This window comes from Achroia grisella, unplaced genomic scaffold (assembly GCF_030625045.1).
Source record: "Achroia grisella isolate CSIRO2021 unplaced genomic scaffold, CSIRO_AGI_Agris_v1 utg794, whole genome shotgun sequence".
NCBI classification, from domain to species: Eukaryota; Metazoa; Arthropoda; class Insecta; order Lepidoptera; family Pyralidae; genus Achroia; species Achroia grisella.
Genome location: NW_026713026.1, coordinates 3,972,996 through 3,990,405, shown reverse-complemented (window position 1 = coordinate 3,990,405; position 17,410 = coordinate 3,972,996). Strand labels below are relative to the sequence as shown.

General features: G+C 31.5%; 1 protein-coding gene across 1 annotated transcript; it reads right to left on the bottom strand.

Moving 5' to 3' along the window:
- Window positions 1–10,372: 10,372 nt before the first annotated feature.
- On the bottom strand, window positions 10,373–12,643 carry LOC131851640 (mast cell protease 3-like). Its single transcript, XM_059202160.1, has 3 exons — window positions 12,242–12,643; window positions 11,584–11,720; window positions 10,373–10,541 (listed from the first exon to the last, which is right to left on the bottom strand). Exons 1-3 carry the CDS (start codon window positions 12,641–12,643, stop codon window positions 10,373–10,375), a joined length of 708 nt encoding a protein of 235 aa, XP_059058143.1.
- Window positions 12,644–17,410: the final 4,767 nt, after the last annotated feature.

Genomic DNA, 17,410 nt, shown 5'->3' with positions numbered 1-17,410 from the left:
TACAGAAGATTGATGAAAAACTAAATATTTATATCTAGATTCTGGATGATTAGGCACAACTATTCAGGCCCAAACCAACTTTAGCTATTATACAAGGTATGCTTGCCTGTATAGATTCTAGACAATTGATACAAATACTTAATGTCTTCTAAATGTAAATATGCAAATGTACAGAAAATAGTAACATCAACAGTCTATACATATAGTATAACTATGTAATATTATGCTATCTGTGGTATAACAGTCTAATAAATAACAATGTATATACCTAAACAATACAATAAGGGTTAACCCTTATTGTGTTGTGTAGATATATACATTGTTTTTAAATGAGAGAAGTTGTTAAAGTTTGCTATATTAAAAAGGAGTCATTATCTTCAAATATTAATTATATTAATACATGAATGTATATTTCACAAAACTGAAATGTCTGAATATTAAAATTTTGACTTTTGTTGCTATATAGTTATAAAAAATATACAGATTATAGAGTACTATTTTGTACACCTAGTTACTTTTCAATGATTGTAGATACGTAAATGTAGGCTGTGGCGTGGAGAGATTTCTTCAATTATATGCTTACAACCGAGCTGTCCCAGATATAACGTAGAAAGCTGTTTTTATGATGCGTACATGTTTTTTGTACAATAATTGTCGATTAAATGTGTCTTTGTGCGATTTTTACAATCGTCGTGAAATAGCTAATTTACTTAATGTATTTAGTAGTATGTTAAGTTTCTTTTTTAAAATAAGTAATCTGATACTGATAATGTAAAAGTTAATTCGTTGTAATATATTTAACTATATGGTATTACAGTAAATTGAAATACTGAAACCTAGAATGGTTTTTCGTAGCCTCTCCCCACTAGAAAAGAGGCTAATTTTTTGTTTAAACTTTTTGCTCTATACAAATAAGAATGGTTTGATTCGCTATTAACGGCGACTTATTTCATCGGCTAACTTTTTGTACAAATTGACAAGTGGTGACATTTTCTATCTATTTCTTTGGATATTCCGTTTTTCAAATCGATTACTTTTTTATGTATCTACCAGAATTTGACATTGATAAAAAGAAACTATCCACCTCTAGATCTCTCGATCCAATGACACGGCTGATGTTAGATACCGTTATAATTTCATCTGACTGTGCTCTTTTTGTCGGATCGTGGTTAACCACAATCGCCATGTTCATATTCGAATTGGTTACCGCTTAAATGCTTTGGTAAATATAGCCATGAGATAGGGTTGCTATTTTCAAAATTAAAACACTAAGACAAGTTTAACAAACCCGGCTAAAAATTTGAATATTTTGGCCGAAATTATTTATTTTAAATTGTTATTTTTATTGTATTCTTAAATAAGGATAAAAGTGAAGCAACTGACGGATGCTAAGGCTACAATGAGAAAACAACCGCTGACAATTGTAGAGTGCACTTATTACACGTAATTATTTTAATGTAGCGGCTGCCTGTCAAATTACTTATGTTACTTGGTTGGTTGTTTGACAGCTTATTGCCGATTACAAATGTAGCCATCAAGTGCAGTGAGAACATACTCGTACCATTGTAGGCACTTTAAACTAGTACGTAGAGCATGATGTGTATAGACGGCTGAAGTTGAATGAGTAAGCTGTAGAATTTATTATGTAGGTACTATTGTTATAATATTGACATTATTGACGTAATATCATGATATCTGGCACTTGATTCCAGTTATGCTATTAGATCTTAATCATAGAACTTGGAGTGGTATGTGTAACATATACATTTTAATGAATATGTTAGGTACACTACTCAAATATGTAAATATTATGTTTACTGATTGATTTTAGAGCAATAGTGGAAGTTATTCTCAACTGAAATAAACTAAACTGGATGATAGAGTTAGATATGAAATTAGTAAACGAACATATGTAAGTGACTTTTATAAATTTACTTATAATACATATAACTTATATAAATTTGACTACAAAAAATATTTTATCTAATAAGAGTTCTCTGCTTGATGTGACGATTGATTTACTTTAAGACAATAAATAAAGTTAGTTATTATAAACACAAACTGATCAAATCAAGTTTAGGAATTTTAACTCTAAGATTACGTAAAAAATCGATTTCAATTGCAACTATCTAGAATAGGACACTATGAGGAATTTTACAAATGATCGATCAATAAAAGAATTTAGTCCAGAAATGAGTTCAGCCTTGGCGAAGGTATTATTTAAATTCCAAACCACCTATTTCTGAAGTCTGTTTAGAATAAATTTATCCTATTCAAATGTATACGAACCTTACAAGTACTAGTCTATACGATGCCAGAATATCATTATTCTGCAGTGCGCTTGACACAAATTCCTAATATGTTAACACCGATGTGTTCCGCAGTACTGAAATCCAAACTTACTCAAGAGTCAAGAGCTTTATTCAACACGACAAGTTTATTTGAGTTAGTAACCGTGTTACTAAAGGATCAGATGTAAAAGCCATAGTTATGGTGCAGCTGCGCGCGTGGGAGGTGAACACGCGGTATTGCAAGCTACGACGCATGAAAAACCTTAAGAACATATTACACTGTCATGTATAATATAATCATAGGATATGTATACATGATCTAATGTAGCATTATAGGGTAGTAAAGAGTAATGTTAGTAGCATCAGCAGCAGTCCATTTCTAATGCAACATTACTTACAATCACCAGTTATTTATATTTTCAATTATCTACTAGCTACTCGCCCGGATGTACATACATACACATATATATATATATATATGTTACATATGAGAGAGTGAGAGTTGAGAGTGGAACGTAGGAAACAAAAACTCTCAAAAGAAATAAATTTGCTCCGTTTTTGAAACATGTTTTTCAGTGATACTCGCTTTTATTGCTAATAGTATTAGTTATATATATATCCTAATCATCCCAGTTACATTTTCTTTCAATTTGAACATGTAGTTTCCGATTCCAGCACGTTTTACCAAACAAACATGTTTCAGCTTTATAATATTGATACATACTAATAGATATCAAAGATTTGTCAAAAGAAGAATATTGTCTGAATACTACTCTATGATCCGCTGATATTGTAACATACCCTTTAGTCACTTTACTGCTGAAATTGTCCCCTTACCTATATAGTGCCGTTAAATGCATCGTTAATTATAGCTTATTTAGGAAGTGTCACTCCTTGAGTTATTTATGTAGGAGTAAGTGTGTCATGATTACGTATTAAATAATGGTTCTGGGAGAACTCTGTATGATCCGTCCAGTTTTAGTTTGGTGCTGCGACTTCATTTTAGACATCTGCGTTTTAGATTTGTTTTTTTTAAGATAAAAGAAAGACTATGACTATCCTCGTGATAATCTGTCTTCACGTTAAATTTATTTGACGGCTGTACATAACTTTAGTGAATAGTTAATAAATAGACAGACAAACACTTTCGTATATACACTATTAATATAGATATATTACCTGTGCCCGCGGTTGCAGCCGCATAAAATGCCTATGTCATTCTGATGTGTAAGCTATTTTACTGTAAAGAATCATCAAAATATGTTCAGTATTTTGTGTAAAAGAGTAATAAACATCAATCATACTGATTAGTCTGTTTATCATCATCTGTATTAAAAAGGAACATAGGCAGGCCTAATATTAAAAAAAAACGCGCAAAATGATAACAGTACTGATTTGACAAATGATTCGTTTTCTGTGTTTATTGATTCCGGTAATACATTACGACGAGATAATGTTAACAGATACCGCCGCTGACATAGTGGTATAATAAATTAAATAAAGCGATTCTTCGTTTCTTAATTTACATATACCTGGCAAATTATTTCTTAAATCAATACTTAAGTACTTAGACACGATCACTGTATAAGTAACCGCTAATAATATACGGACATAAACCGGTATATACTTACGGCAATCGCATATGCCTCCAATTAATCAAAGAGGCTCGATGCAACATTATAAGGGGCTATTAAGAGGACCTTAATAAGACCCCTATCAATTATTTATAGAGAAACAGGACAATTGACTACGGTCAAATCAGATATTAGTCGAATAGAACATTGGATGGATTCAATTGGAGATAGAGAGCGTCGTGTCTAGGGGTTTACTACCCTGAGTTATGCCGTGTTAGTGAGTTCAAATTATGCGAGACCAAAAAAAACACGTGCCACTTTTTATTTCTGCTTGGCAAACCAAATAATAATCTGAGAGTCTGCAGTTTGCTCGCAAAATATACCCAGCGAATTATGGGCATGTCAATTGTTGCATTTACTACATATTCGTCACTTGAAAATACCCCATCTGGGATATCGATCGTGATTATATGTCGGTTTTTTGTTTATAAAGTAGGATGGCTCGCGGCTTTGTACAGTTGCGAATTGATCGTTCATTTATAGCTTGAGACACGTGTTAACAAGTTGTAGCCCCCGTTTGATAATACATTGTTGATTACATTCTATGTTGTTCTGGTATTTAGTTGAGTTGTTAAGGTGACGGCGATCGTTATTAAGTGTAGTTTCTTCGAAGACAAGATGAGAGATTATCACAGTTAGTTTAGTTTCCGTTGTTTTAAAAACAAAAATTTGACTTGTTAGGAATATTACAATCTCTACCGAATATATATATATAGCATAACACAACTATATGGGACTTAAGTATGGCATACTAAAATCTGATAACAGATGTAACTTATGAATCTACAACCTTATTGACTATTGTAGCTGGAAACTTCGAATTTTGGATAGGTCTATCCCCTAAGAATTAATTAAAAATATTTTTCATAAGATAATAATAATAATAATAATCTTATCACACAGCGCCATCTTAAGCAGACCCAAGTTAAGCTAGCTAAAGCTTGTGTTATGGGTACTAATAACTGATATTTTTTTTTTTTTGTAAATACATACATATTATATATAGATCCCAGTGTCTCTCCAGGATAATGAAGAAAATTATTGAAATATGAATTCTAAGTAACAAAAGACATATAATTACGGACACGCTTCATTAATTTTCAAAGTATTCAAATTAATGATAGGAATTCAAATATTTTAGAATAATTGATTAATACTGAATGAATAGTATTAGAAAAAAGTGACAAGGAACCCTGGATTAGACCTCAGATTACAAACATCACATTCGTCCTCGCAGATTACCACACACGTTGGGTACATTTGTCTAATCTTTTTCAGCTTGCTTTGTAAGATGTGTTGTTGAAGTGTAAGATGACATCGTAATTCTCTGGAATGTCAACACATGAGACATACAGGCAGTTGACATGACGTTAGTGCAACAGTTACCATTTACTATCAGGCGAGCCGTCGGTGTTTGCAATTTCAATAAAAAACCTCTTATTTACAACCTAATAAGAAACCAGACTGGTGCACCTGTCCAAAAAAGAAAGTACCTAGTACCGGTTAGTATTTCCTTTCCACCCCAAAAGGCATAATTCCCCGTTGTCTGTCTGTCTCCACCGGTGAGCTCCCAGGGGCCAACACTGAATACAAATATGGCGTACAATGAATGGCTCCTGAATGAAGTCTCACTATATTAAGAAAGCTATACTTCACTACTTACCATACTTTTTGTATAAAACGCAGTTATCCGATAATTTATTGAAATGAAAAGGTCAATAATTCATATACCTAATTTCAATCCTCCCTTCTAATTTCCAATTAATCCCTTACCTCATAGATACAAAAGACGGAAGATGAAAAATCTAGAACTAAAAGCTTACAATTATGTTGTATATCTATTCTTTAACAAAAACAAAGTCTTATAAAATTACTATATGTATACATTTATAACAAATTATTATATCTTACCTATTTACATTATTTTTGACCTGAATGTCAGAAATTATTCTTGAGTTCTTCGTCGACTGCTACTTTATTCTATCCATCGTATTCGTATCTTTAGTCAAGATATTTATATTTCGATATATAAATCTCCTTTTTAATTGATCGATATGTCTATGTGATTCCCTACCCGACGTATCACAAACCTTATAATCAGTTGTACCTAAACGTTCTGTCACTGTTCCTGGTAGCCACTTATGTGCTCCACTATATTGTCGTAACCATATCTCATCTCCCGGTTTTAACTAACAGTTCGAATTGAAAATTTCCTTGTTTATAAAGGATGGTCGATGAAGACTATAGACTATATAACACCACGCTACAACTAAGAGGAGCGTAGTAGTAATGCAGTGTTGTAAATACGGAAAAATGTGACGTAGACGAAATTGCGTGAATTAGCAATTATGAACTAGCTGATTAGTTCAATTTTGTATCACATCGTTATATAGGTACACTCATTTATTGGAGAAAAACCTTTATTAACGTTCTCTAACTTATATAAATGCTTTTAAGTAGGAAACACCATATTCCTCATAGAGCCAGTTTTTAAAAAATGTTAAATTAACTGGCCAGTCAATATAAGAAACGATAAGGAGTTTGCCTCACTATGATCCATTAGTAAGGCATGCCAAAATGTAGATATGTTTGCTCCGCATGACATCACCTCACACGTGTTTCGTGGTATAATATGGAATACGCCGTGATGTTTTGGGCATGTCGGTGCGTAGTATAAAACGCCGCCCGTACACGTACTGATGAAGTTTTTGCAAACAAAATACCATATAGAGTTCACGCTAGACGAACATCAGTTAGAAGTATAATAATACTCATAATAATAAGTCTTTAAACAACTTTTTTATTTATTTAGTAGGTTATCCGCAAGTTTGCCATTCTTAGTAGTATAATTTATATTTTTTTAATTTCGCTTTATAGTTAAATGTGATTTTTCATCTTTATATATCTAAGAATATTTCCATAAATATACATATATAAAAATGCCCGGAAAATATACTAATCTGTTATATACATATAAACCCCTAGGAATGTCTGTTTGTAATATGGAAATAACCATTTGTTACCACATGCATATGAATATAAATACGGTACAAACACCAAAATATCATTTTTTACTATTTTTGTCTGTCTGTCTGTTTGTTCCGACTAATCTCTGAAATGGTTGGATATTTCCGATTTTGACTAACAGTTCGAATTGAAAATTTCTTTTTTAAAGGATGGCAGGTAGCTGATAACACCACGTAATAAGGAAATACGGAAAAATGTGAACAATTAGCAATTATGAACTACTTTTTCAATTTTGTATTATATCGTTTTATAGTTTTTTAGAAAAAAGCATTTTATTTAAAAAAAAAAAATTCCAAAAGCTAGTGAAACGATAGTCGCAGGAACAGCTAGTTTAAAATAAAACAAGCGACGTTCGCGACATCATTCGTCTGTATATTCAAGGATACAATTTAATGATAACAAACGATAAAAATAAATAAAACATGTATACAACGTTATATATTATTTTGTTAATAAATTAATTAACATCTAGAGGGTAGATAGGTCGATGACGTATTTAAAAGTAAGAACATAAAAAGTGGTAATTACCTTATTAGGGATATTTTCTAAGATTTCTTTAGCCTACATGTTGACCCACAAATAACAACAGGTTCTGTGAAATTTTTCTCCTTTAAACAACACCTGTTTGTTTTATCACTATTTTACTATTTTTTTTATAGTATCGATGTTCGTCCATAGTAATTTTGTATATACTTACACACACATGTAGACTAGCATAAACGAGGCAATGGTCACGTACAGATAACTAGACTAGTTTTAGAACGATAATTAGATCTTCTGCTCTATTATAAAAACTAGCGGTTGGCCGCGAATTTCTTCCGTGTGAGAAATTTTTCTCCTTATATTGATATCATTTGTTTTTATCTGCTTCTTCTTTATCCCATTTATTTGAACTCGGCGTAATATATTTTTCTCTTCCATTCATCCTGTTATTTACTTCCATTTTCAGCATATCATCTATTACACATCCACCCATCCATCTCTTTTACAGTCATCCTTTAACCTTATAACTATCCACATTCATATCATAACACCTTACTTAAAATATAGAAGAAGTTGTTTTTCCAAAAAAAAAAAAACGCAATTCTCAATTATAAAAAATAAATGAGTTGTTACTAATTCAGTATTAAACTAAATATTTGAGGTAGTATTATTACAAAGTAATAATTCATATTTCAACACGGCAGAATCTTAATTGTTTGTAGCGTAGAGTCGTAATGGAAACTTTTATAGGCGTTTAATTGAATTTCCGCGGGCTAATTAGATGGAATTTGATATAAATCGACTTCTAATTTAGAAACCTGTCATGGTAGATGATAGGAATATTTTATTTGCATAAGAAATACAACCGGGAAACTGTGTATGTCTAGTAATTAATATTCCTACAGTAGCAGAACAGAATTATAAAATATAAATAAATTTAATTATTTTACTCATCTTTTCTACATACACAAGACATCCTAAATTTAAATATTTGTTAATTTTAAAATAATTTTTATAATTACTCATTTTCTGTTAAACTCAAAAAATGCAAATTAAAATTTTTACATATTTGTTAAGTTTAATAAATTTGATATGCTATTATTATTGACCTTATTGAGATTATTGACCTGGTTAAAAGAAATCAATGCCCATGTCTATTTTGAGTAGTATTTGGCACCTTATTATATATTACTAGCTAACCCCGCAAGGGTTGTTTTGCAATAAAATCGCTACTAATAAATATAATAAAAAATAGGCGTTGGTGATATTAGGGTGAAAATTTAGGATCTTAAGTATGTTTCAATGCCACATTCTAAAAAATTAAAATATTGTCTAAAAATAAAAAAAAGTGTTAGGGGTGGACAGCCCATATCACTTAGAAGTATGAAAATTAGATATTAGTAGATTCTCAGACTTACTCAATATGCATATAAAATTTCATCAACCCAATATAAAAATCCGTCAACCCGTTTCGGAGGAATATGGTAACTAACATTGTGACACGAGAATTTTATATATATAAATATTTGGTGCGTACCAATTTTACGATGTTTAAAGCAGTTATAACGATAGGAGGTCACAAAAACCGCGCTCAGTTTCATATTTACAATATTAATAAAATCCAACATAGTACCATATATAAGTATAATAAATATTAATAAATATTGGGAACAAAACTAATACTACATAGTAATAATAGTAGTAATAAAGTAAAGATAAGGTTAAGAAAAAATTAATAAAATTATATACATAATATATGCTCTCTGGCTAAGGATGGCTGTAGAAAGTCTAGTGATACCTTACTAATAGTTTTATTGTAATTCTTACATTACTGTAGGTATAGTAGGTATGTAGGTAGGTATAGTATTCAATACCACGCTTATTTAAAGCAATGTTGTACTTAATTTACATTGAATATAAAGAGGAAATAAAATATATTGCATATAAAAACTTTAACAAAATAATATTAAGCACAATATAGTATTTGAGAATATTGTTTTATCTAGTCATAAAAATAAGACATCCGTGTAAATAATTATTTCTTTTGATAGAGTTGGGATCTTGTAGGAGACTATGGCGATCTGTATGTAATTAAGAACCACGAGCGTGCTACCGGAGTCACTCCTGAATGCATATAATACAAAAATGTCACAAATAATGCTAGTATTTAATATTTTTTAATTAATTCTAACACAGAGTAATCAACACTACGTTTTTTGAGAGACGGTACCGCCCTTTTGTTTTTTTCTACTAATGGAAGCCTGCATTCAAATATAATGGAACATATCATGTGTTTTTAAAATAATTTTTATAATTCGAATGGGAAACGTATCGAATCAATTCAAATTTAAATCAATTTCTTATCTTATTTTACTTGTTCTTTTTTTTAAATTCAAATGTACGTATCGTCATAATTTCAGCCAGCATTTTTAAATTGCTGTGGATTTTTAAAATGATGCTTTGTATGATCATTTTCTTTTGGCAACATGTGCTATTCCATGTTGCCAAATTAGATTACACTGTGCGATATATTCAGGCTTATTTATTTAATTAAGTACTAGCTTCCACATGACCATCGTAAATCAAGATAAACAATATTCTTCTTAAATATTATGTACATGTTAAATTTCATGGTGATCTGTTAAGCCTTTAAAGTGTGAAAGTGTAACGAACAAACTTATTTACGCATATTTAATACTGCCTGTTCTCCGCGTTAATAGCTATGTTTGTCCTCGTGAAACCATTTATATTAACATCAAATTTCATTAAGATCCGATAAGCCAGACATACAAATTGTTACATATAGCCTTTTTAGCGTCGTTTAGATTTTAATTTGCTCTCTAGAGTACAAATCTGGTTAGAATATATATATATATTAACTTACGTATTGTATTTTATTATAACATATGTGTTAGTTATTGTATTTTATTAATTTTACTATCCTCCATTTCTTTTCCTGCAGACAAGATTGACGGCGCTGTCTACAATCCAGTTGTAATAGTATGATACGTTGGTATACACAACGAGGGCGTATCTCTGGATTTTATATGACACGATGCCGATTTGAACATAGTTGGAGATAACTAGAGCACTGCCCGAATCACCCCTGTAAATTAATATAATAATCTCAGGACAATGAACTAAGCGCCATCTAGACCCAAGTTAGGCTAGCTAAAGCTTGTATGGTTACTAGATAACTGATAAAAATACATAGATATATATATTTTCGTAAAACATAAACACCCCTGACTGACTGATAGAAACAATCATACTCATGAATACAAATGTTTGTACCGTGCAAGGAGAATCGAACTCCCGACCATCGGAAGTAAGGCGGTGTGCTAAACCGCTAGATCACTGAGGCTGTCAATAAATAATTATTAATTAAGTTATAGTTTATTTTTCCCAACACTTCTTTTCTTGTTTATGCCCGGGATTACTCGATTGGTCGGCATTAAACGATATGCTTTTCAATTTCAAATACATTGTATTAGAATATGCCCAACTTATTTATCATTGGTATTGGCGTGTAAGTTCAACAAACAACGTTACATGATTGAAAAAAAGTTAATGAATAATTTTATAAATAATAAAACAGACTTAACCGATTAAATTTCTGGTCTCACAGACATTTATCAAAATCTACAAAAATAAAATCCGTAATTTATATATATTATGGGGAAAAAAACTTAACTTGTTTTATTTAGTCGGTTAAGAATCTTATGAAAGCACAACAATGAGTTATTTTTGACAAATAATTTCATTCCTTATTTACTTTCATAATTACATGTTTTTCATCCGAAATTCTTTCCTTAAGCCGAAACTAATAATGCATAGAATTTTTTTCGACATTACCTATTTTAATTAGGTTTAAAATATAAGGTGGTAGACTGTGAAAAGTCATCTGCGTGGGTTCCTCAGTCTCAGCTATATCAGGCATCAAGCAGTTTGATTCTTAAGCTGTGATTCAGTCGTAGGGAGCAGATTAGGCAGTGAAATCACAGGATAAGAGGAATGATATCTTATTACTCCAATTGTCACATGATAACGCGATGTCCGTACTGCTGTTCATGTATATAGTCGACGGTTAGCGTTTACCATCTAGTGTCCGCATTGTTTGTCCAATTAAGTTTAAGAAACATTCTTACCAGTCAGGCATTCCTTTTTCATTAGCAGGTCCAGCGCAAAAGGATCCGTTTGGGATTTTACCCAGGAGTCTGCAGACATTGGGTGTTTGTACCTGCTGCGCTGTATGCATTAGCACCGTAGATAAGTCATGGTTTAACTGTGTAAAATTTCAAATAAATTCAATTGCGTTAAAGAATAGAGGGTTCTTTATAAAAGGAACTTGTTTATAATTATGCTATTATTAATTTAATTTTAACACGTATAATTGTAAGTACTCGTTTATGATTAATGTACTGTTAGTTATATCTTTACTTAGTACAAAACAAAGTTGCTCCGGCTGTCTGCACTTAGATTGATAAAGTGCTTATAGAGGAAGACTTGAAGCCAGGTCCGGCATCTTGTAGATAATAAAATAATAATTGCCATAATAATGTTTTTTCGTACATTTCTCTTTGATTTCTCATAGCCTAATATTGAAATTATTTCAAAAAGAGTATGCAACACACTTCAACTGTATTTTTTGTTCCAGTTAGAAATATTTTCTAATTTAATAAATTATTAATTAATGTAGCCTTTGTTTAGTCAAGAAGAATCTCAGAATTATTGCATTCAAAATATAATCTTGGTATTATAGAATAAAATTATAATTTATATATATAAGAATAAAAAGAAACTTACATTAATGCCTCCCCACCCAGCTAGGTAAGCCCATTTAGAGACTTTCGGTTTTCTCATTATGACTACTCGCTTCACGAAATATCCCAACGCAATCGGCTTATTAGTTGACACTAAACAAATGTCATTATGAACGGTCATTTCATCGTACTTCTCGTGTATTATAAAGCTCTTCATCATAGTTGATTTCATTGAAACTATACTCTCGTGGCCATACTTCACTTCAACAGAATCACGTGACTTTCCCCTGCATTCTTCTAAACAGTGTGCAGCTGTTAGAATAATCTCCTGTGTTAGGACAGAGCCTGCGCATACAAAACTCATATCGCAGTTCATAGTTAAGTATACTGAATGTGGGTATTGCTGTATTTTTGTCTTTTCACCGCCTATTATGAACCCTTCCATTTGACAAGTCACTTGTTTCGTAATAAAAATAATGTCGATTAATGTTAAATGTTTCATTATTAGAAACAATACTTGTATTCTGATGGAGATCGTGTTTCTATTCGTTCGTTGCAAGTAATCAAATTTTACTGCGCTATTACTTCTCGTTGGACTGTGGTATCGGTTATTAATTTGCTTCATTTTACAATGGCATCATAAATTAGAAGTCTAGTGCCAGTGATTTCATCATATACTTAATACACATGTATTATAAACTTGTACATGTTACAGGGTTATACGTTTATTTAAGTAAAGACCTAGATTATATTAATAACAAAAATATAAAGTATACTTTTAATTATTATACTAATATGTGTAGGTATATTAATAATAATGTCTTTTAGAATATTTTAGCTGATTTTTAACGTCCAATACAAAAATAGATGTGTTATAAGTCTGACGTTTCTATATCTATTTTAATAGATAAACAATTATGTTGCTGTTTTTTTATTTGTATAGCTGATGAGATTGAAATGGTTGTTTGTTACAATTTATTAAACTTTTTAATTTAGGGATTACTCAAAAACTGAAATTTATAACTAGTATTCAAGTATATCATTTGTTGATCTGTTGTTAAAATCAGAACTGTATCGTAAAATACATAAATTACCCTTCATTCTACCAGGAATCGAATGTAGGACATCAGTCGATACACAAACCCCTGGAGCAATAGGACGGAAATGTTGATAACGCAATAACTTACTGTAACATTTTACATGGTGATACTTTATTAAACTATGATAAAGCTACCCCGGTCAGTAGTCCGGGCTTATTGAACAGTTTATGATAGGAATCTGATTTATGGCGGCATCTGATCACCTCTAGCGGACAACTTGGAGACCACTAATGACTTAATTTCATGTTAGACCACATAAATATAATCGATCTGATGTTATCTGCGGGAAAAATTGGTCAAACGCAAGTCGACATTGATAACGATCGCTAATAAATTGAATACTATCAGCCACGTGCTAAAACCAGTAAAAACTACTAAGGAAGTTCTAATAGAATTATTATTTTAATCTATGGATAAGATTTCATTAGTATTTTTTATGTAACTGGAATGGAAAAGTAACTGACGGCTACCGATAATATAAGAACCGTACCGTACCTCCAGTACCGTGGACCTCACTTTATCATATGACGCCCGTGATACCACTCATGCGTTGCAATTCTGCAGGACTAAGATATCATACCTCTATACCAGTGTAATTTCGATGAAATTTATCTTTATGTTATAAATATTATTATTATTAAAATAATTACAAATATTTTATTGTTATCTTACCTTATCTTATTGTTCTAAACACAGCTTACAAAGCAAGCTGTTTGACGCTGAAATAAATAAGACAGAGATAAGTACATCTGTCTTATTTATTTCAGCACCGATACTTACACAGGCGATACAACAAGAAGTCCTTTAGTGGTCGACCGTTTGTAGCACACTGTCCAACATCCGATGGCCGCGGATTCGATTATTCGCGTGATTCAAATATTTGTATGTAGGTATTATTTACCAAGAAATAGATTTAAGTATTTCTATCAGTTGTTTAGTACCTATAACATAAGCTATGCTTAGCTTGGGACTAGATGGAACTGTGTGAAGTGTGTGAAGTAATCAGCATTATGGTTATTTATTGCACATCAAAGTTATTAAGTACTTAAGAAAAGAGCATAGAATATGTTCATGTCAAAAGATATTATTAAACGTAGGCTTCCCGATATATTTATGTACTAAATATAACTACAAAAACTGAAGATTTATAACGCTGGCTGTCTTTTGGTAACAAAAGTAAATCATTGCTGCTCAAAACTGTAATAAAAATTGTATTAAGGTCAAACCACGGGTCAGACCGCAATCAACAAGAAACATGTCATTTTCCAAATTGCCCCAAAACTATTTTGTAAATGTTTTTCTCCATTGGTCGTATTGTATTGTATTTTTAGAGTCAGAGGAATGCATTTATATTTTTTAAGAATAAATTTATTTTATTGTAATAAGAGTTAACCAGCGTGGTTAATGTACCTGAATTGATGCTACAGCATAGACCCCTACTACTGTTACTCGAACAAGTAGGCATATTTTGTCTTATAACAAAATACGAATGCTTGCGAAAATTGTATTAGACGCGACAAAACCACCAAGTAACAGATACATAAGAAAGTAATTAAAATTATATTAACTTACCATTTATTTAAAATGATAATAACGACAAATGAATGATTAAAAGTATGTTTTCAATAATTTTTAATATAAATACAGTACTAAATTGCTACATTTTGACTCGATAAATCGATGAAATACTGTCTTGTCGGAATTTGCGAAGAAGTACAAATAAGCAGAGAAGATATCTGCTTTCTTTCTAAAGCGTTTAAGATCATCAGTAATTAAACTTGTAAATAATAAAAGATACAGAAATCTAATCATATCAAATTATATTACTCATTTTTAACAATCAGCCAGGTATAAGAAGATAAATATAGCTTAATATAGTCTATATATATATATATATAGCTTAAATATATGTATATAGCATAATTACTGGTTAGTTACGTTGGAAATAAATAAAAACTATTATATAATACCGTCTGGGATATAAAATAATAGACAACAGTAAAAACATGCAAGTCACATTCGAGTCATGCTCAACTTTGCCGTGAAATAGGATCGAGTTGTCTACAGTAGCTATTCAACTACGAGCACAAAGAAAAAGTACTGCAAATGGCCGTACCGTTATTTAGAGAAGAGCGGCATAACTGTAGTGTTCCGGTTCCGAGGGTTTCGTTAGGTATAATCTTAGCTTTGATTATATGTGCTCACATGCACGCTCTTGATTATTTTCCAACTTGTTATAATTACGGGAAAAGGTGTAGAGATCTTTTAAAGTTTGAAAGATACAATTATAATGATTGTATATTTTATATTTCTTTAGTACACGCGAAAGTATAATTTCAACGTTAAGGGAAATAATATTATGTTTATATAGAACTTATTAAATCACATAAAGTTCGAGAAGAGGTAACAGGCGGATATAAATATTATATATTAGGTATATATAACAAATTCAAGTCTGAAGTTAAGTATTCAGATACTATGTACTTTAGATCTACGTCTTGAGAACCCTCGTTGTCTTGGCGTTCCCGTGGGAATGTCCCTGGGAAATATAGCGTGTATAATCCAGGGTTAATGTAACTTTGTATTTCTAAAAATATATTTAGAATCCTCTTAATTTCTTCATAGCATAGCTCTTAATATTACGAATTCGCAAGAAATTTCACTGGCTATTTTAGTAGTCTCGATTCTACACTTCCAAATGCGAGACCGAATTTGAATAAGAGAGTCTATTTAATATTTAACAGTATTAAAAATATTCGCTATATATTTTTTATGTTGCACAATGGCAAACAAGCTAACGACTCACCTAATGATAAGTAGCAACCGTCTCGTCTGTATACATGATGAACATCACCATCACAGGCATCACGTATTCATATGAAACTCGTGGTGCGTATATGTTGCTATTCCGGAGAACTCATTTGTCATTTGTCGGATGTGTGCACCCGAAACGCGACTTTAGAAGTCTGCTGTCTGATGTAATCATTTAGACGATGTAAATTATGCCATTTCTGCTATATTAAATTGGTTCACATGAAATAATCTATTATTAAACTCCAACAAAACTAAGTGTATTAAATTCACGCTTCCTAATGTAAGACAAGTAAATACGCAGCTATTGTTTAATGATGAAATAGTAAATTTTGTTAATGACTCAGTTTTTTCAGGAATAACAGTGGACTCGAATGGGGGCCCCATATTTCAAAATTAGCCAGTAGATTTAGTTCTGCTGCTTATGCAATTAGAAGGATAAGGCAATTAACAGACGTGGCGACGGCAAAACTTGTATATTTTAGTTATTTCCATAGCATTATGTCATATGGCATACTGCTGTGGGGTAAAGCTGTCGATGTAAATACTATATTGATTTTACAAAAGAGAGCCATACGTTCTATTTATGGTATGGGTTCTAGAGAGTCATTACATCAATGCTTTAAACAATCAAATATCCTCACCGTTGCCTCACAGTACATTTATGAAAATATTATGTATACAAGGAAAAACTTAGATAGTTTCAAGAAACTTAAAGACTGTACAAGTAGAAACTTACGCAATAAAAAATAAAAATAAGTTAATTTTACCTAAATGCCGTCTACACAAAGTTAGTAATTCAGTTTATGGTAATTGCGTAAGATTCTATAATAAACTGCCAGAATCTACGCTAAATCTGACAGAGAGGCAATTCAAACTTTATATTAAACAAATGTTATGTAAAAAAGCCTATTATAGGATAGATGAATTTATAGATGATAGCAATATATAGCAAGTATAAGTTTATTTGCGGACAACGTTATAATTTATTTTTGATACTGCTTTCTTGATATATGATAGCGTAGCGGCCTTTGTATTGATTGCCGCATGCATCCTCATGTAAAGTGCGAATACTGTAACTACCATATAGTAATTTTTGTAGCTATGACGTGGTCGAGTGGAATGAGTAGTCATGCTCACTAAAATGTCCAGACATGTGGCGGTGTGGTGGGCCGGGTCATTGAGTTCCCTAAAATATGGTCGAGCGCAGTGATGGCTGGCTCATCCGTCATACTCGTAAACGAGTGCTACTTGTAGGGACTGGTCTGCTCTTATCACTACGACTGATTTAATCTTATTGT

Excerpts from the sequence above, each read along its gene's own strand:
- LOC131851640 (XM_059202160.1), bottom strand. The coding sequence starts at position 12,643 with ATGGAAGGGTTCATAATAGGCGGTGAAAAGACAAAAATACAGCAATAC. Across the intron at positions 11,721-12,241 it reads CTGGGTGGGGAGGCATTAAT|TTAAACCATGACTTATCTAC; the intron begins GTAAGTTTCTTT and ends AATTTTACACAG. Across the intron at positions 10,542-11,583 it reads GAAAAAGGAATGCCTGACTG|GGGTGATTCGGGCAGTGCTC; the intron begins GTAAGAATGTTT and ends ATTAATTTACAG.